This window comes from Vipera berus, assembly GCF_964194415.1.
Source record: "Vipera berus genome assembly, chromosome: 2".
In the NCBI taxonomy this organism is placed as follows: Eukaryota; Metazoa; Chordata; class Lepidosauria; order Squamata; family Viperidae; genus Vipera; species Vipera berus.
In genome coordinates, this window is record NC_138203.1 from 25,309,037 (window position 1) to 25,330,588 (window position 21,552).

General features: G+C 40.1%; 2 protein-coding genes across 2 annotated transcripts; both read left to right on the top strand.

Annotated features, from left to right (window-relative positions):
- The first annotated feature begins 484 nt into the window (after positions 1–484).
- Positions 485–7,922, top strand: LOC308663653 (granzyme A-like). The gene is made up of 5 exons (XM_081320238.1): positions 485–560; positions 2,244–2,382; positions 3,843–3,978; positions 5,378–5,650; positions 7,585–7,922. The coding sequence occupies exons 1-5, from the start codon at positions 497–499 to the stop codon at positions 7,738–7,740; spliced, it is 768 nt and encodes a 255-aa protein (XP_081176364.1). The 5' UTR covers positions 485–496; the 3' UTR covers positions 7,741–7,922.
- Positions 7,923–11,764: 3,842 nt separating this feature from the next.
- On the top strand, positions 11,765–20,278 carry LOC308661460 (granzyme A-like; the record flags this gene model as incomplete). The annotated part of the gene is made up of 4 exons (XM_081316391.1): positions 11,765–11,880; positions 14,447–14,585; positions 18,271–18,534; positions 20,120–20,278. 4 exons carry the CDS (start codon positions 11,765–11,767, stop codon positions 20,276–20,278), a joined length of 678 nt encoding a protein of 225 aa, XP_081172517.1.
- Between the last annotated feature and the right edge of the window lie 1,274 nt (positions 20,279–21,552).

A 21,552-nucleotide genomic window follows, 5' to 3' on the forward strand; every position in this document is an offset into this window, starting at 1 on the left:
GAATCATCGCTTGCCTAATTAATAACAGTTGTCTAGAAAATTCATTGTATATGATGATATTCTCAAAATGGGGCTGGAGGAGCAGCCACACAACACACATTTTACCTTCAAATTTTCAGGAAAATCATATTTCTTTTAATAAAGAGAACATTATCACCTGTATATGATATTTACTTGGTTCAATGGCCTCATCATACAATTTTTACTCAGCAATTCAACCCACACATCTATCTCACATAACGTTAAATGCAAACATGAAAACTTAACTCAGGTATCTTTTTTTATTTTCCACCTCATTAACCATGTTAAATAAGCATGACACAGTCTTCATACCAGAAATGAAAATAACTTTGAACGTCTTAGTGGTGTTCCAGTTTCACAATGTGTGAAAGAATGCTCTTTACAGGATGAAACAAACAACCACTTCCTTTCTGTCCTCAGTATATATATAGAGAGAGAGATTCTCTACTTTGATGTGGAGAAATACAAAAAAGCAATGATGGTTCTTCTAATGGGCTTGTGGTTCTCTGTTGTGATTTTTCTTCTCGGCATTCCCGGAGGTAAGTGCTAAATCATACTAGTTTTTTTATTGTTAATTTCTTTTCATTTCTGATAGTGTCACTATAGAATGATCAATGAAAGGATAAGCCAGATAAGCCACGCTGTTTGTTTCAAATGTATGGATTTCTCCTTGAATTTGGACAGTGATGAAAAGAAAACTACTCAGGTCTCCTTCAGGCTGAACTGATACTGGAAGTAGAAGGCCCACAGGAGAGATTCAAAGCTATATTTTTAAGAGGATAGTTTTTATTACAGATACTAGAAAAGCCATGAGTAATGAAGAGAAGCAACTATTGTAAGATTCAGGATATATATACTGCATATGGTTTTATATACATGCACAAACACACACATATATATACACAGAAGAGATCCAAAGTCCAAATCTGACACCTTTTCTCCTGTTCATGCAACCTCACAGGCTTTGAATCACTCATTAAGTGTCAGGAATGGTTAGCTTCAATAAGTTGTTGTTATATCAGACCAATGAGATCTTTGCTGTTGACCTTATCACACCCAACCCATATAATGCCAGAGTTTGGGACTGTATCAGGAGAGGACAACCTGAGTAAAATACCAGGTTTATTCTTGCATATACTGTAAATTGCAATATTTAATTCTTAAATATTTATATTATTGCATTGGAATCCCACCATTTCTAAGTATAAGGGCAATGTGAATCAGTATCAGTAATGAGTAAGTTCGCTCCCTTTATATTACTTTTTCCTTTTGAGTCTCTCTGCAGCAGAGCTGTCCTGACATTTCTGTTGATTAATCAGCGACGTGGCTACTGTACTGGTTATTGGGAAGAGTGATGACAGAGAACACAAACTCAGATGAGAATAGGAAAAAGGAAGAATTGTTACTCTTCCTCAGCAAAGGCCTGGATGAAGAGGGAGGGAAAGACAGAGGCAGAGAGGCAAAGGAAGAAATTTGGTTGTTTTCTCATCTTTTCTCTGTTCCTTACACTTTCATTCTTGTTCTCTCTGTTTTATTTTCTTTCAATAAAGCACAAAGTATATAAAATAATTATTAGATAATTGTGCATTGTATCCATCAATATATTTAATTTAAATATAATAATTTATTGGTTTATTAAGTTTAATTTAAACTTTAATTTAAAATTAATCAGTACTTAATTTTAGGCACTTTAGTGAGAATCAGACTTGCTCAATATTCTCTAGAAGGTAATCCAGAACATTTAGCTTTTTAGAAGAGAATTGTCAGGTAACATTGTGCACTAATGCTCTTGCAAGATACATGTCCCAATATCACTGAGATATTCAGTATAAATCATATAAAAATACACTTTAATGAAAAGTAATCATTAAATTTAGCTATTTCCAAGCATAATAGAAGGACCCAGCAACATCCATATTTTATATGCTCCAAGGTATGTAACTATACTTCTCTAATCTGGTGTCCTCCAGATGTAATCCCTAAAAGTCCAAGATAAGCAAACCAAAACTGGAAGTGCTCCAATTTAAAGGTGAGAAATGTGTTAATAAGGGCAAAATTGCTTTGATTGGTTAGTGATACTCCACCATAACACAAAATGTGAGCACTTTGTATGATGAAAGATTCACATATTCTGTTGACTTCTTTTTCCTCCTTAACTAATGGATTAACCTAAAGTTGCATTTTGTGACTCGTGATTAGCTTGGCTTCTTCATTCTGTTTAGATCACTGTGCCCGGATCATTGGAGGAAAAGAATCAGTTCCACATTCAAAACCTTTTATGGCCAAGATCAAATACCCAAAACTTTGTGGGGGGACCCTGATCAAATCAAACTGGGTATTGACAGCAGCTCACTGCAACATGTAAGTTTGGAAGTTTTGCTAGTTTTTTTATTTATTTCTTTTTAAAATCTTGTTTTATTTATATATTTCTTCCAAGCATAATATAGCACTGCAATTTAGGGATGAGCAAAACCTAAATTTTCAACCCAAGCAGAAATTGTCTGCTAGGTATCATCTTTCAGGTAAATTGTTCACTGATCCCAGCTTCTTGGCATAAATTCTAGGGGTGGCAATGAGCAAAGAAATCCAATCTATGTTTGTGTGTGTGTATATGTGCCTGTGTGCATTACTTGAATTTTTCAATAGAATAAACATGTACAAAAAGAGATTGAAAGTAAGAAAATGGGGGGAAACAGAAAAGGAATTAAAAGAGAAGAAAATATACATTCTTTCTATCAAGTAATTATAACTTTATTAGTTTTCCTATTCTCTTTGACCCTTTTGAATTCCCAAATGAAGAAATCATTAATCTGACTTGTTTTCTTCTTTCAACAAAAACTCTATGTAAGGTTTCCAGCTTCTCAAAAGAAATTATTTTTTTTTCTTTTTCTGTATCCAGACTGGTAGCTTTGCTATTTTTGTGAGTTCAGTTAACTTTGTAATCCAATCTTCCATCATAGATATTTCATTATTTTCCCAACCTTTTGCATACCATAATCTTGCCACAGTTGCCATATACAATATTGCTTTCTCATACTTTTCTAATTCCATGATCATAAAACCCAGCAGGCCTAATTCTGACCTCATCATTAAAAAAAAATCTAGTTTTGATGGTCAGGCTCTGAACAGATGAAGAACCAGAAGCCACAAAACGGAGAAACTGGGATAAACCAAAAACTTGGGCAAAATAGGAGACAAGATTGTGTGGCATACTTGGCTGAGAATTTCTGGGAGTTAAAGTCCACAAGTCATAAAAGGGCCAAGTTTGAAGACCCCTGCTGTAGATGATGATAGAGAATGTTTCTGTTCTCTCAAAGGTCCTCGTCCCAATTTTTCTTTTCCATGTAGAGCAAAGCAAGACATTAACAACCTCCCAGCACATTATTGGTGTTATTGTTCTTGTGAAAATGGCATGTAATTTGACCTCTCTTTGATTTTCAACCTCCAGAATATGCATATATAGGTGTGAATGCTCATGTATTGTAATTTATTATTGAACTTATCCAGAAATAGGCCATTGAAAGTATTTTGCATCTCCTATCAAAAATATATTTACTTCCATTGTTGAAATAATACCCTAATAAAAATTGAAGTAAATGTTGCTTTATAACTGAATATATCTAAGCCTGCTGCCTCCATATCTTAAACTTATGTACCAGGAAATAAACAAGGTTAAAACCAGTAGAATTTAACTCTGAAGAAGCACATAAGATTGAATTGCCAAATGATAAGACTTAATATCCTTCAGCTGATATTATACCGCATTATACTTGCTAGAAATGAACTTTATTCAATTCTTATTTATCCTCTTTGCTTTTTAGAACAAAAGCCACTGAAGTTATTCTTGGAATTCATTCAGAAAAAGACACAACAAAACAAGTTTTCAAGGTTAATAAGCACATTCGTCACCCGTGCTATAATAGTGACACAAAGGAGAATGACATTATGCTTCTTCAGGTATGTTCTACAGGATATACATGATATACATGGGGTGGATGGCAAGAATGGTTTCTCCTTTTCTTTATGAATACAGAGTCCTTGACTTACAGCCTCATTTGGGACTGGAACTTCCGTTCTTAAAAAAATCATGCCGAATTTTATGACTTTTTTTGCTATGGTTATTAAGCAAATCATTACAGTTATTAAGTGAAACATTCAAGTCTGGCTTCCCCCATTGACTTTGCTTGTCATAAGCCATCTGGGAAGGCTGCCAATGGAAATCACATGACCCTAGGTTACTGCAACCATCATAAATCTATGCTGTTTGCCAAGGGGCCACATTTTGATCACATGACCACAGGGATGCTGCAGTGATCAGAAGTGTGAGAACTGGTCATAAGTCACTTTTTTGAGTGCCATCATAATCTCAAAGAGCAGCTAAACAAATGGTTCTAACTTGATTGTGGTGGCAGCTATGCCTTTATAGAAATCAGTGTACAAGGGATTTAGCTCTAGCTTTGAGAAGGGAGGCGAAGAAAAGGGAATAATTATTCCCTCATGTTGTTGATCTGACCTACCTCAAAGGGCTGACAAGCAGTCCATAAGGGGAGCATGACAGTTGAGGCCCAATTGATTGGCGTAGGAACCACCCCTGATGATGGCATCAGTGGAACGAAGAATATTCTCACACTCAAGTGATGGAAACTTACTTTTCCCTTTAATGTCAGGGATGGAGAGTAGGAGGAAGGAGTTCTTATGCCTATATAAATGATCAGCAGGTGTAAAATTACACATGTTGAAGGAAGTTCAAAGCAATAACATTGTTGTTATTCCTATTACAGTTTGTTTTTATTGCAAGGGGCTTAAATAGTATAAATCCGTGGTGGCAAACCTATGGCACGCATGCCACAGGTGGCATGCAGAGCCCTCTCTGTGGGCACGCGCGCTGTTGCCCCAGTCCTAGGCCTTTAGCTGGGTTTTATAAAACCTTTTCACTTTAGGCCTCCACCACCATGTGCAAAAAAAAGGTTCAATCAATCAATTTTAACTTCTCGTGGGAAAAAAAGTTGGAATTGATTGATTGAACTTTTTAGTCCCACCCAGTCTGCCGTTACTACTGCACCCACACCCACCCAATGGGCCACGCCCACCCAATGGGCCACACCCACCTGGCACCCGAAGATACATAAGTGGGTTTTGGGTTGCAGTTTGAGCACTCAGTCTCTAAAAGGTTTGCCATCACTGGTATAAATATTGCTTCTCAGACCCATTGTATCTGCCCAACATTGTAACGTAGGTCAGGCTGAGATGGGGTGACTCTCCAAGGTGTTAAGTCTAACATATGATGCATTACACACCATATTGACTATTAATGTAAGGTTTAATCTCTTCTGCCTTCCCTCTTGTCCCATTTAAGCTTAATAAACAAGCAAAACTTAACAAGGATGTGGCCATCATCAAGCTTCCTCGGGTGTATAGTGACCTCAAGGCTGGAACACAGTGTCTGGTAGCTGGTTGGGGGGTTACTAAGACTGGAAGTAAGACACCATCAGATGTTCTCCGTGAAGTTAATGTCTCTGTCATTGCAAGAAGCACCTGCAATGATCGAAAGCACTATAATTCTCAGCCTCTAATAACAATGAATATGGTCTGTGTGGGTGACACAAAAGGAGACAAGGATGCATGCCAAGTAAGTATATCTATCTACCTACTCTGAATTTTTGAAACTCAAAACTAGTGTATGGAAACAGAATTTGAAAGAATTAGTAATCATACTTGCAAGCTTCTAGTGTTCTAAGAAATCAAAGTCCTGCTCTAACAACTGTAAAATTAGTAAAAATCTTCCCATCATAAAGTCAATTGCAAAAAAGCCATCTGGAATTATATATCCATTCAGACTGGCTGCATTATGGCCTCTGGTGAATCTTTAACAAAAAGTACAGGTCGTCCTTGACTTACAACCACAAAGAAGCCCAGAATTTCTGTTGCCAAGTGAGATATTTGTTAGGTGAATTTTACCTCACTTTACAACCTTTCTTGCCATAGTTGTTAAGTGAATCACTGCAACTGCTAAGTTAGTAACACATTTGTTAACTGAATCCGGCTTCCCCATTGACTTTGTCAGAAAGTCGCAAAAATGGTACACGTGACACTGGGACTCTGCAACCATCATAAATTACGAATCAGTTGCCAAATGTCTGAATTTTGATCACATGACCATGGGGATGCTGCTATGTTCTAAGGGTGAAAAATGGTCATAAGTCACTTTTTTCAGTGCTATTGTAACTTTGAACAGTTGCTAAATGAACTGTTTTAAGTCAAGGACTACCTGTACTTATCGATGAAATACTGGTGGTGGTGGGGAGCAGAATAGAATGTGAATTTTTCAGAATACTAGTCTGAAGTGCAGCTGGCTCCTTGTTTGCCTAAATGTGATTACATTCTCCACCTACTCAGAATTCACACTTGTAGAATAGATGGTATCTTTATGCAGCTAAATGTATTTGGTCATTTCCTCAAGAATATACAGTATATGGCTGGCAGTGAGGGGAATGAGCTAAAGCACAAACACCCACACAGAGATACATGCACACAGGGGGGACAAGCATATATGCACAGTCAAAAATGCAGCTATTTTCTGAAAAGTACCATTTTAGATTTGGGGTCATTTGTCTATTTTGTAGAATTCCATCTACCTCTCTTTTATATCAAGGATTCCTTCTTCCCATCTTTTTCCACCCCATTAATTCTGAAAAATAGGTTTGACCAAGAGAGAGAGACAGAGAGACAGAGACAGAGACATAGAAAGGCAGGTACTCAGTCAAGGGGGTCTGCAGAGGGTCAAAAAAGTCAAGATGGTAGCCAAAACCAGACATTCAAAGTCCTGCCCCTTTTTTACATGCTTCAGGGCAGAAGGCTGATTCTGTAACCAGGATCTGGGCATCTTTCTCCACTTCTGGCCTTGGGGGGGTCAAGCTATTCCAGAGTGAGGGGACTTCTATTGAGAAAGCATCCTGTCCCCCATCCTCCCCATCCAAACTGGAAGGATACAGTCCCAAAGATAACTAAAGCCCAAGCTAATTAGAGCTTTATACATAAAAACAAGCCTCTTGAATTTAAACAGAAACCTGCCAGCAACCACAGCATCTCCCAGAGATGCTATCCTATTTGGCCAAGCTGATTAGCAAACGTCATCAAGAAGGCCAGTGCACTTCGTGTGAATTGCAGCTTCTGATAATCATCTTTGTAGCAGGGCCTTGCAGAACAATGTAGTAGTCTAATCAGGAGATGACAATGGCATGAATCCTTCATTATTGTATGTTATGATTGTTCAGTGCTTTTTTTGTAAAAGAAAAAGGTGCCAGAACTCACACATCATACAACCCGCCTTGCCTAGCCTACAAGGTTCCATCCAAAAAAGGTGCCAGAACTCTGTTCTGAGCGTTCTATGAGAAAAAAAAGCCCTGTGATTGTCCCTTAAAAGAGAAAAGCATAAAGAGTCACGGTATCGGTCAGATGGGCAGCATAGAAATTTAATGAATAAATAAATAAATACAACTGCTGCAAATAATCCAAAATCTTTCTTTACAACTCCCCCCCCCCCTTTTCTTCTCCCTTGTGCAGGGTGATTCAGGTGGTCCTTTGATATGCAAAGGGGAACAAAGAGGCATCGTTTCCTTTGGCAAAGGATGTGCAAACCCTAAGTATCCTGGTATCTACACCCTTCTGACAGATAGATATTCTCGTTGGATAAACAGTGTTATACAAGGCAGTTTATAGAATTATTGTTTGATGTTGGCATTCTTTTTTGTTATATTCATTCATTATTTCTTTAAAACAATCTTTTCCAATATTTTCCCTCCAGATGCATTTGACTAGTCACACCATACCCAGCTAGCCCAACCATTGAGCCAGCCGGCTAAAAATAACATTGACTTCAGATGAATTCATCTGGAGGTGAATTGATCACCTTTAGTATTTAGGTTTTCTATTTAAATGCAATTTTGTAACAAAGTTTTTTTTTCCTTTATAAAAGATAAGGACAAGTTTCTAGAAATTCACTTTATTTTTCTTTCTCTCCCTGAACACTTACTCTGCTAGATAAAGTCTAGCATGTCTATTACAAATGAAATGGCAGTTTATTTCCAGAAAGCAGAAGAAAATAAATCCTTGTTGAAAACCATTTTGTTATTGTTGTTGTTCATTTGTGCTATGTATCCAGTGTTTGCTGGTGGCAAACTTTGGAAGAATGGGTTTCTCTGCTGGGAATGGCTTCTAAATGCCTTCTATGGGATGACATAACATAACTGGACTATTCTTATATAATTGGAGGTCCTTTGCAATTGCAAAATTCCCAGATATGCACACATGAGTCCTTATTATTTGAGAATTCTTATGAATCTATGTAGGGACGCGGTGGCTCAGTGGGTTAGGACGCTGAGCTTGTCGATCGGAAGGTCGGCAGTTTGGTGGGTCGAATCCCGAGTGCCGCATAACAGAGTGAGCGCCTGTTACTCGTCCCAGCTTCTGCCAACCTAGCAGTTCGAAAGCACGTAAAAATGCAAGTAGAAAAATAGGGACCACTCCGGTGGGAAGGTAACAGCGTTCCGTGCGCCTTTGGCGTCTAGTCATGCCGGCCACATGACCACGGAGACGTCCTCGGACAAGCGCTGGCTCTTCGGCTTTGAAACGGAGATGAGCACCGGCCCCTAGAGTCGGAAACGACTAGCACACATGTGCGGGGGAACCTTTACCTTTACCTTTTATGAATCTATACACCAGGGGTCTTCAAACATGGCCCTTTTAGGACTTGTGGACTTCAACTCCCAGAATTCCTCAGTCAGCGATGCTGGCTGAGGAATTCTGGGAGTTGAAGTCCACAAGTCCTAAAAGGGCCAAGTTGGAAGACCCTTGCTATACATTACTTTTATGAGTGGCAATGGGAGGGCACCAAAAGCACTGGAACCACTTGTCTCCTGGAGTTATGAAGTCTTCATCACTTGATGTTTTCAAACAAATGTTGAACAACCATTTGTCTGAGATCCCAAAGCTGCCTTTTCAGGAGGCAACTAGACTTTCTTGTTTTTTTCTTTGAAGACATTTCACTTCTGTTCAAGAAGCTTCTTGGACAACCGTGACCTGGATGACTGAGAATCTCCATAGACATTTGTCTGAGATGATATGAGGCAGGGTATTGACTACAAGATTAGATTATCTGTTGGTGACCTTCAACCGTTGCGCCATAGAGAGCATTCTAACCTATTACATTTGTGTGTGGTTTGCCAACTGCAGAGTAGCAGATAAGAAAACGCTTCAGAGGGTCACCCAGAGGATTATTGGGTGCCTTCTCCTCCTCCCTTCCCCCCAATGAACTGTACTGTCTTAGGAAAGCCCAAAGCATTCTTACAGATTCATCTCATCCCAGACATTCTTTTTTTGAACTATTACTATCTGGCAGACAGTGCAAGATAATAAAAACAAAGACAAATACCTGTAGGCTGAAAAGTAGTTTTAATTCCATTATAACATAAAACATTATAAATTCAGTTAGAACCTTATAAATATTATAAATTCAGTTAGAACCTCTAAGATTATCACAGCAGCTATGCAAGTAAGACTTTTTGGTTCTTAGACAATATTTCTTTGCAGTATGTGTAGTCGTCTTCAAAGCAATTTCATTTTGAATTGAAACCACAAAGGAAACCCAGGTATCAACCCTGTGTTCTAGAAATCATTATGACATCATTGAATTTCAGTAATCCCTCTAATGCACAGCCATTTAATTCAGAAATTCTCCAAAGCATCCACTAGCTATTAGTGGAAGGAGAATTACACAGGGAAGACCATATATAGAGAATGGGGTAATATTGACCATATATAGAGAATGGGGTAATGGCAGTTTATGTAGGGGAATGTACATCCAGGAGGATCCCAGCTCATCGAAAGAAACTTAAAAGGCACTGATGGTAATCAAACATACTATATAATCCCATGGATGATTTACACTACCCTTGTGCTTGGGAACAGTGGCTTATGAGACATATGCTTAACATTCTACATAGCAAGAGCAGCTTCATTGCCCATTGAAATCATGAAGCATTTCATATATTTCTGCTTATAAAGTGAAACAGAAAATAACTTATTTCCTTTTTGGCTCAATTCCATATCTGAACTGCTTCCTCTGAAGCCATGTTTGAAACAACAATGAATAGGTGCATGCGTGTAGTACAATGTTTGAACCCTGCCAATACATTTGCAAGAACACAAGAATATACTATGCAAGAATATTTTATGCAAGGATAGGATAGACCTCTGGGGTTTTTTTCCCAGGCTTGATTCAAGATGCTGATTTCTGTTTATGAAATCAAAACATTTGAGATGACAGATCTTTTCCTTTCTAGAATTTGCAATGTGAAGCCAGTCCCATGATCTGTGTTCTAGATATGTGAAATTGGAGAAGAATACTTCGCTTTTTTATAGCATTTCTCAATGAAGGAATCTTACCTAGATTAACTGTCTTTTAGATGGCTGGGGAAGACAACATTGTTTGGTGGAACATTTAATAATCAATCCTTCTTTATGAGTTTATAATTATTCTTTATTTCCAAGGCATGAAATATTGTTCAGCATTTTCAACTGATATACTTTTTTAGTTATTTATATTGGTTCATTCTGTTGAGCACCCACTGAACAGAAAAGATAGTATTGCATGAAGCTATACTGATTAAATAAATAAAATGGCTTATCGTGAGTATTTATGAATGTTGACAATTTGACCCTTCCCCAGTCAAACCTAAATTGTGCTCAATAGCATATTTCTAAGAATTTTCTTTCACCTTTTGATGGTGGTTCTTATTTTAATTAACTCTACAACTAACTGAAATGCAACTTTCTGTGGAAATGTTTCATGCTTGCCTAGTCTGCCAACTTTACCTCCTTCTCACCAATGTCAAGAAACAATAAATAAAGAGGTTTGAAACTGACAGGAAATAGCTTGTCCTTGCTACAAAACCACCGGTTGTTAGAATAGACTAGATTACTAGAATGTATAAATTAAGATGCCTATTAATGGGGTTCTGTTCTCATGAGAACAGAATCACTGTATGTTCCTTTTATCTTGTATTACATGGTGAGCTTCTACAGAAGGTTCTTGTTTGAAAGAAGTGAGCCACCAATTGACCCAGTATGGAATACATCATATAAACCTTAGGGACAGCACCCGTCCTCCAGAGTTTTTACTGATGGATTTAGCCATCTTCCAAAGATCTGTCCCAAAGAATGATGAACATCCATCCCATCACACAATTCCAGAAGTTACTGGAGGAACAGAATGTTGATGTCATAATCATGTGGGCCTCTAGTAGACTTTTGTTCAGTCTTTCTCCAGGATTAGTGTTCTGCCTACAGTATTGTAACACACCCTTTTTTGTGAAAACTCTTAATAGCTACAGCTAATTTCTCTCTCTTTCTCTGGCCCCACTGCACACCTTGCTAAACTCTGCAGCCTAGAAATGATACCTCCTTCTCCAAAGACTTTTTATTATGACTGAATATTTCTGAACTTGCCAAGAATGCATTTAGCAAATGAATTCTGGTTTTTTTTATGTATTCAGTGTATACTGAATATCTTGCTGTTGGTGAAATCAAAGTAGCATCTATGGAGCTTTTGTTTGTTTTGTGCTTTTCTATTACCATTTTCTTCCTCAGAAACCAGAGGGGTAAGTGCTATTTTGTGAATGTATTTTCCTCACTTTTGTCTATTGCACAAAGGCAATTGTTTAAAGTGAATGGGAGGTTTGCCATAATGGGAACAAGGTGGTCTAAAGAAATAGAAACCTCTCAAACCGAAGATCCCCATTCTGTCATCACCGGGTCCAGCTCCATGCCCACCCCAATCCCCACCCTTTGCTTCACCAAAAAGTAAAAGCTCTTCCCCAACTAGCAACTGATTTTCTAGCACCAACAACGCTTTGAAAGATTTCGAATAAAGCCTTTTCTCAAAGCCTCAATGATACATGGAGGGATTTGTGCTAAGGCAAAGATGACCACAGGAGAGGATCAAAGGGGCGCATCACTCCAGCTTGATGCAAATTTCATATCTTTCGAACATGCTCTGTGATGTCACATGGATATATGAAAGAGGTGGAAACATCTGTTACCCTTGCATGATGCTGCTGTCATCATAGAGAAAAGAAGGACTAGAGGTGACATGATAGCAGTATTCCAGTATTTGAAGGGCTGCCACAAAGAGGGGATCAACTTATTTTCCAAAGCACCAGAAGGAAGACAAGAAACATTGGATGGAGACTAATCAAGGAGTGAAGCAACCTGGAATTAAGGAGAAAATTCCTAACAGTGAGGACAATTAACCAGTGGAATAGCTTGTTTTCAGATCTTGTGGATGCTTCATCACTAGAGGTTTTTAAGAAGAGACTAGACAACCATTTGTCTGAAATGGTCTAGGGTCTCCTGCTTGAGCAGGGGGTTGGACTAGAAGAGCAAGGTCCCTTCCAGCTCTATTCTGATTGATTGATCATTTTGATAAAAGCATTGGACCCTGATGACACCATGAGCAAAGGGATTATCTTCTCTCCCAAATAGAAAAGCATTGCAATAAAGCTTCAAAGAGTTTCTACACATTTTGCACTTGAGGTTGCTATCCATACATTTGAATTTTGCATATCCAAATGCAAAATACTTTCACTGCATTTCTCTCTGATAATAGTCTATCACAGCCCAAGCTGTTCATTGTGGCTTAAAGATTATAACTATCACATTTTTCAAACACATATATTTACTTCAAAAACAGCTTGGCTCCACTGTCTTGCAAAGAATGGTGTCCCACTATTCTACTGCCCCCCACCCCAAGTAAACTGAGGAAGGAAAGGGAGCCTTCTATAACAGGAATCAACCTGTTTCCTTCTATAAAATGGCTGGTTTGCAACTGGCTGCCATTTTGTGTATGGACAAGCCTCCCCAACATTTATTTTGTTAGACCTCCCATGACACAGTCTCAGACTGTGAAATGAACCTACTGGTCCAAAATCATAATACCCTCCTCAATTGCAACTGGAAAAATATCCTAAATATAAGGATAAAAGGAATAAGTGCTCTAATGCTAACCTCCTCTGTCACCCTTTGCACATACAGAGTAATTTTGTGCATCAAAAAGTCTTCACTGTATGTTTTAAAATTTTGATTTGCTGGGTTCTAAACTGTGCAGAGAAATTCCAGCAACAGAAACTTCACTATAAATATGAAAACAGAAGAAGTAGAACTAGTGTGATCATCTTATTTAGCTGACTTTTCTGTCAGAGTCCTTACCAGACCGGGTTCCACAAATGATAAATGATGGTCAACAAGGTAGCTGGCTGGGCAGGAACGTTCTGACCAGTGTTTATTGACTGGCAAATAATAGCAAATAAAGTCAGCACTGGGAGTGTCTTGCTCCCAGTGCCTTATATACAGGCAATCCCCTTAGCTCCACCCCCCCATCCAACCAGCCAGCATCTGGCGTCCATCCCTAAAACCAGCATAGCTGGTCTCTGCCTCCCCCCTCCAGCGTCGTCTCCAGCAGTCCAGCATGCAGCCAGGAGCCTCAGCTGTTTGGAGGTCAGGCAGAGGGATTCCCAGGCAAAGGGGAATTCCCCTCCCTTTCCCTTCCCTGAAGTGGCAAGCCCACGGGGCTTGACACATTGCTTGCATGTGATTACAGTCAGTGAATGGAGCTCTTCAATAGTTAATTCACAATTAATAGAATAGTGTGACATGCTTATTCAACCTGATCCAATTGGCTTTTCTCATAGGTCAATCTGCAGATGTAGATGAAGAGGAAGAACATTCAATACCATACATGGTTGGTCTCATCAAACACAAACATTTATTATGTGCAGGAACGTTCATCAAACCGAGTTGGGTGTTAACAGCAGCCCATTGCTTTCCGTGAGTATACAAATTTTGTTCAAAAGTTTTCTTGCAATTGTATCAGTTCTCAGACATACTTTAGGCAAGCCTATTAGAACTTTTCTACCCAGATATCTAGAGTTGATTTCTAGAATAACGTGCTAGAAATAATTGCCTACCATAGGATTTAAATTAACTCAGGAAAACACAACTGTTAAATACATATCAACCAATCAATCAGTCAGTCAATAAATCACATAGGAGTGATGTTATTATGGTTCACTGTGCAGTCAGCCAGACTGGATTTGGCATTTCTGCCACCTACCAAATCCTTCCCAAGGGCTTGGGAAAGGCAGCAGTTGTTCTTTGATAATGACTACATATTCCAGATGCTTGGAGTTGTAGTCCCCCAGATACATGGTTGGCATTATGCTGTGTAAAGTGGAATTTCAATCATTTGAGAGATGTTTTGGGGAAGATGCCCAAAGACAAACATAGTATAAAAGTAAGAGGAAGGACAGATATAAGAAGACAAATATTACTATATTGAATTACTATATACTCTGTCAACTTCTCTTTTTAGGAGTGAAGAAACATATATTGGTGTTGGAAGACAAGCCATAACTAAAGAGGAAGGAAGAGATTTTATAAACATTACTAAAATCTTTTTCTACCCAGGATTTAATCCGAAAACATTTGAAAATGATATTATGCTTTTGAAGGTAAATCTGTAAATTGATTGTGAACGTTCTGAGAAAAAAACTATAGCATTGTGTTTATTGACATGAGCATGAACCTTGAGCAGAGTGTAATTAAAATTTATGCTTATTTCCTGGCTCTTGACCAAACACAACAAATCAAAACAAATTAATTGACAATTTTATAAAACAATAACACAATAAAATAATCAAACCATTAAGGTTTAACAAATCAGGAATGATCATTACTGTATAATGATAGACTGGAAAACCTAAAAACATCAAAATTACTAGAGCCAGGAAGCCAAAATGCATAATCAAAATAAGAACCAAAGAGAGAAGAGTGAAATGGAGAAATGGAAGTGTAAAAGACTTTAACTTCAACAAGGTCCCAAAACTGGAACTTCCGCAGTCTGGATGGTAGAGGCCTGCTTGTCATTCAAGAGAGTTTTTGCTTGTTCAGATTGCAAAATAATTTCCTGGGAATTCATCAAATACCTGAGCAATTTGTAAGAGCAAACTTTTTCACATGGTAGGCCTGCTGAAACTCCATTATCAAAAATGTATTGTCTGTTGTTTCGTATATCTACTCAGCTTCATTCTATCACCTTCAATTAGCAGGCATTCAAAAGTGATTATTTATAGCTGCTGTACTGTATAATATGGTGAGCATTCTGAGGATATTAGAAGTATTTCTCTGCAGAAGCACTTACTCTTTTCTGGGAAATACCAATATGCTATCTGGAACCAGCTCTGAATTCCATCAGTTATTTCTGAGTGTGTTATAAACCAAGCAAGGGAAATCATGGGCTGTAGGCCAAACAGTTTTCATTATTTCCATTATATCTACTTCTTTCCCCAGCTCCATTCTCATTTCACCTGTCCCAGAATTAAGGGAGAAGAAACATTTGTCTCTGATCTGTAGCAGAAAAGAGTTACTATCTCAGCATTGGAATATTTATTTATTTATTTATTTATTTATTTATTTATTTATTTATTAGATTTCTATACCGCCCTATTCCCGAAGGACTCAGGGCGGTTTACAGGGCAAAATTAAAAACAGTTAAAACAGTACAAAAGTTAGAATACAGTTAAAATTAAAATAGAATTAAATAACGTTAGCCCAAATTTAAAATTTAATTTAAAATTTAAAAATTTAAAACCCCTCAGTCCAGGCCAGCTAAATCAAACAACCAGGTTTTTAGGTCCCAGCGAAATGAACGAAGGTTGGGGGCGGTCCGGAGTTCCACAGGCAGGTCGTTCCACAGGGCAGGCGCGCCCACAGAGAATGCCCTCCCCCTAGGGATAACTCGCCGGCACTCACTGACCGGCGGCACCCTGAGAAGACCCTCCCTGTGGGAGCACACAGGACGAAGGGAGCTTGATGCCGGCAGCAGGTGTTCCCTCAGATATCCCGGACCCAAGCCATTTAGGGCTTTATAGGTCATCACCAGCACCTTGAATCTCACCTGGAGGGCAACCGGAAGCCAATGCAGCTCACGGAGAAGAGGTGTTACATGGGAGTGTCGGGAAACTCCCATCACAACTCGCGCGGCCGCAGTCTGCACCAGCTGAAGCCTCTGAGTGGTCCTCAAGGGCAGCCCCATGTAGAGAGCATTGCAGTAGTCTAACTGGGAGGTCACAAGCGCATGAGTGACTGTGCGTAGGGCATCTCGGTCCAGATAGGGCCGCAACTGGCACACCAGGCAAACCTGGGCAAAAGCCCCCCTGGTCACGGCTCCTATATGATCTTCCAAAGTGAGCTGTGAATCTAGGAGGACGCCCAGGTTGTGAGCCCTATCAATGGGGGGTAACACCTCATCCCCCATAATTAAAGATGGACAAAACTGGTTCATCCGAGATGCCGGTATACACAGCCACTCAGTCTTGGGATTGAGTTGAAGCCTGTTTCTCCCCATCCAAACCCGGACCGCCTCTAGGCAACGGGACATCACGTTGAGGGCATCGCTGGGTTGGTTCAGGGTGGAGAGAAAAAGTTGGGTGTCATCAGCGTACTGATGATACCCCACCCCGAAACCACGAATGAGCTCGCCCAGTGGCTTCATATAGATGTTGAACAGGAGGGGGGAGAGGACCAACCCCTGAGGAACTCCACAAACAAGAGACCTCGGAGCCGACCTCTGCCCTGTCAACACTGACTGCGAGCAGCCCAGGAGGTAGGAGGAGAACCACTGTAAAACAGTGCCTCCCACTCCCAACCCCCTGAGACGCCGCAGTAGGATACCATGGTTGATGGTATGAAAAGCCGCTGAGAGATCTAACAGGACTAGGATAGAGGAGCAACCCCTGTTCCGAGCCCACCAGAGGTCATTCACCAGCATGACCAATGCCGTCTCCGTGCTGTACCCGGGCCTAAAGCCCAATTGGTACGGGTCTAGATAATCAGTTTCCTCCAGGAACAAGGGAAGCTGATGTGCCACCATGCTCTCAACAACCTTCACTAAAAAGCGAAGGTTGGAGACCGGACGATAGTTATTTAAAATAGCCAGGTCCAGGGCAGGCTTCTTGAGGAGGGGCCTCACCACCGCCTCCTTCAAGGCAGCGGGGAAGATACCCTCCCTCAAATAAGCAGTTATTACTGCCTGGAACCAGCCTCGTGTCCCCTCCCGAGCTGAATACACCAGCCAGGAGGGGCACGGGTCCAATAAACACGTGGTGGAGCTCAGTCTTCTCATGAACCTGTCCACTTCATCCGGGGTCACAGGATCGAATTCAATCCAAATGGCATTCTCAAGACCGCTCGATTCCTCCCCGTCAGTCTCTGCCCAGTCAGAGTCCAATCCAGCCCGAATCTGAGCAATCTTGTCCGCAAGATGATGACTAAACTCCTCGGCCCGCCCCTGCAAGGGCTCCCCCCTCACCTCCTGATTAAGGAGGGAGCGGGTCACCCTAAACAGGGCGGCCGGGCGATTATCTGTGGACGCGATGAGGGCAGCGAAGTAATTAGACCTCGCTGTCCTCATCGCCGCAAGGTAAAGCCTCGTAGCGGTTCTCAACCGCAATCAGTCAGATTCAGACCGGCTTGATCTCCAACTGCTCTCCAGACCCCGTCTCCGACGCTTCATCTCCCGGAGCTCCACAGAAAACCATGGGGCCCAACGGGATCTGCGCCGGATCAGGGGTCACAAGGGTACAACACAGTCGAGCGCCTCGGTGGCAGCCCTTTCCCAGGCATCCACCAAGGCGTCAGCCAAGCTGTGAGTGGGGGAGATAGCTATAGACCCAAGAGTCGTCTGGAACCATTCCAGGTCCATCAGGCACCTGGGGCAGAACCACCTGGTCAGTTCCGCAGCCCAGCAGCAAGGGGCAGCAAACCGAAAGACCAACCGTAGGAGATGATGATCGGACCATGACAGGGGAGTAATCGTTGGCGAGCCCCCTCCCAGATCATCAAGCCACTGTGCAGATAGAAAAACTAGGTCGAGAGTGTGACCCCCCCATGAGTCGGGCCCTGGATTATTTGGGTCAGGTCCATGGCCGTCATGGAAGCCATGAACTCCTCCCGAATATGAGATTTACCTCTCATCTGCAGACTCCAAATATGCCCTTTTATTGGAGTGGGAAAGTAAACCAACTGGTAAGAAAAGAAGATTAATTTCCCACAAATCTGAGTTAGATTAGGGAGTAATATAATCAGCAGCATCTATCAAAACTTAATTCAAGTGAGCTATTTTTTTTTTCTTATCAGCTTCATATTATGACAACAAAGCTTAAAATGAACGTCATTCCACTTCCTAACTCTGCCCATGATATCAAAGCAGGAACTTCCTGCATGGTAAAAGGATGGGGAACTATTAGTAAAAGAAGGAGATTTAAGAAATTCCGTGCAGTTAACGTCACCATCGTTGACAGAAATATCTGCAATGACAAGAAACATTATAATTCTCATCCTTTTGTGACAATGAAGATGGTATGCGCTGGAGAGAAAAACAGCGGAAAGGATTTATGTGTGGTAAGATAACTGTGCAGATTAAGATTGCTTGCCAGGTAAGATTATTGCTTCCATAGACCCCATGTGGTTTTGGAAGAGTAAGGAGTCATGAAACCTGCTTTTATTTTTAGCTGTGGCCCCATTGTATGAACACTAGCTCCGAAGATAAGGATGGCCCCTAGTCTATAAGTATTTTGCATACAAGCTAAAACAGCATTTTGAAACAGGTATGTGGCCCTTAGGCTAAATAAGCCCTTCATGTACCAGGATTTCTTACTGTTATTGTTCATATCCTTTTTAAATGTTCATTTTTCTTTGCCCATAGTCCACCAGAATTGGAAGAGGTTACACATATAAATAGTAGTAGATGTTTTTTCAAAAATTAGAATAAAAGAGTTGATACAAATGTTCGTCAAACATGTACATTCTTTTATGTAGAAAGATATATCCTCACAATAACATTGTGGATTTAAGAAGAGAGAATTATTGTCCTATTGATTTCCCCACTGACCATAGGACCTTTGTAATTGTTGCAGTATCTGCAAACAAGTGAAGGGGAGTGTTAGGTTTCTACTATCTCTTCTTATAGGATTTTTTTTTACATTGCACTGGATCTGAGAGCCCTTCAGAGACAAGACTGTCCTCTTTGAAAGAGATAAGCTTTTCCATTACTGATCAACTGAAGGAACTTAAGTCATCTGTAGGAACTTATAGGGATGACCTTTGAGAAACTGTTCAAAACTCTTACAACCACATAAGGAAAGACATGGTTTAAGCCCAGGATAAGGAGAATATATTAGAGAAAGACCAAAATAATTCCTCCCTGACTCCTCCGCATATAATAGGGAGGCAAGGGAAAATGCAAGATTCTGTTACTAAAGACTATCTCAATAAACTATAGTTCTAGTCTTCGTGTAGAGTGGACTCCCTAATCTGGACAGCCTCAAAGGGCTAACACCATCTGGCTCTTGGGGTGATGAATTGCAGGATAATTCACAGCAACAGTCCTTTGCTTCAAAACAGTGGATCCAACCAGGAACTTGAAGCCCCATCCCCTTTACCTGTCTGTAGTATGTATGAGATGTTGCCTATTAAAAATGGGTGGGGTTTTGATCACTTGACCAAGCCTGCCATTTTGAAGCCAGTGTTTCAAATTGCTCAGAATCCATTAAATTAAGAACATAACACATTACACCCCCATTTATGTCTTGATATGCCTTAGGCACAGGGAACTTTTTTCTTCCACCAATGAACTTTTAAAATTATTATTTTCTCCAAGAACCCCAGAAGTGGTGCAGAGATGTCATGGGTATTGAAGAAGCAACATTTTCTGCCCCTTTTTATTTTATGGGAGAAATGAGATTTGTGCAAAATAAACCTACTAAGCTTCTTTGAAATTAAATATATTTAAGTTGTTAAAAATATTTTTTTTACTAACCAGAGTTGTTATTTTGCCATTAATTTTCGATTGTGTGATCCTAGGAAAAGCAAAAATTAGACTTAGGGCCATCTAACTGCTGGTTTTTGTTACTTTTTCTGTATATATCAGCAGAGCTATCTTAGCTTTTGTGAATGCTAACACACCCTTGTCTGTCTTTTTTCTCAGGGTGATGGTGGTGGGCCTTTGATATGCAACGGGCAGCAATTAGGTATTGTCTCCTTTGTAAAAAAATGTGACGATCCCCAATACCCTGGCATCTATACTCAGCTCACAGACACCTATATCTCCTGGATAAAGACGATCATAGATGAAAATTCACACTGACTGAACAATATTTGAAGATGTTTTTCTGTTAACTTGTGACTACTTATTTATCAATTTTCCCACCTTGCTTTCTGCATTATAGCTTCCCTTATACATATGGAGAAGCTAGGTATTCAGTGCTAAGTATACCAGCTACAGACTCTATACTGTAAATGCTTGAGGTTGGTCCTGAAGCTCAGCATCTCCAGACCAGTTTTAATTTTCAGTCCATTGGTACTAAAGTAGGTTTCTATTCTCTGGCAAAAAAGTATTTTTTACAAAAAGTAAATGCTTTGAGTATGAAATAGAAGTTTCAGCTTAGAAAGTTTATTGGCCTCCAGCTTTTGCATTACCTTTTCACTGAAAAATCTACCCTGCAAAAAGAAAATAACGAATACTAAGGGAGTTTTCCCACTGCTGGCAGCAAATTTGTTGGTATCAGTAAATTGTCTCTTAAGTGTCATTTGCAAAACTAAAAAGAATTTGTTTGGTTGGAAAAATATGAAATCCACAGCATAATCACCTTGAATGTTGGCTTCTTGGACCTGGGATACAGCTTTTTCAACAACATAAAGAACCAAGGTCAAAAGCATGCCTTGACAGCCTCAGTGAATGTGGCATTTTCTTTCTTGGCTCCATGGAATCTTGGCCAGTTAACAGATGTTTCTATGCAGAATTGTGGAAGTTTAGGGGGATGTTCCTGGAAAGGAAGAGCAAAGAACACCAAGTGCATATTTCCAGCAGGGTCATCCAATGCATGAAGGTCATCCTATTGACTCAGTTATAGCAAGCTGTAAGGACCTGCCTCTGTTTCTCTACCAAGCTGTAAGGACCTGCCTCTGTTTCTCTAGCAGAAGTCTTGAAACTGGCCTCATTTCAAAAGGAACTTTTATTGGCAGGTACAGAAAGCAGCAAAGCTAGGCAGGATCTGAGGGCTTCCCACCTAAATCAATAGGTTAAACCCGCAAAATAATAACCCCACCCCAACTGTCCATCCGGCCGGTTCAAACAGGTGACATCGAGCTGTGGGAAAGCAACCAATAAGGCGCCTCTCTCAAGGTTGTTAGGTCTTCTCTAGTACCTCCCTGTGTGCTGAGATAAGGCAGATGACCCCGAGGCATTCCTTTCACACCCCATAAAGCAGCGGCTCCCAACCTTTTCTATACCCTGCACCCGTAGAACACTTCTGACAAGTTTAAAATAATGGCAATGAATATGCATATAAACTATAATTTTGAAAACCCAAGTTTTTGCACCCTCTGGAATATCGTCTCGCATCCCCAGAGGTTGCAAGC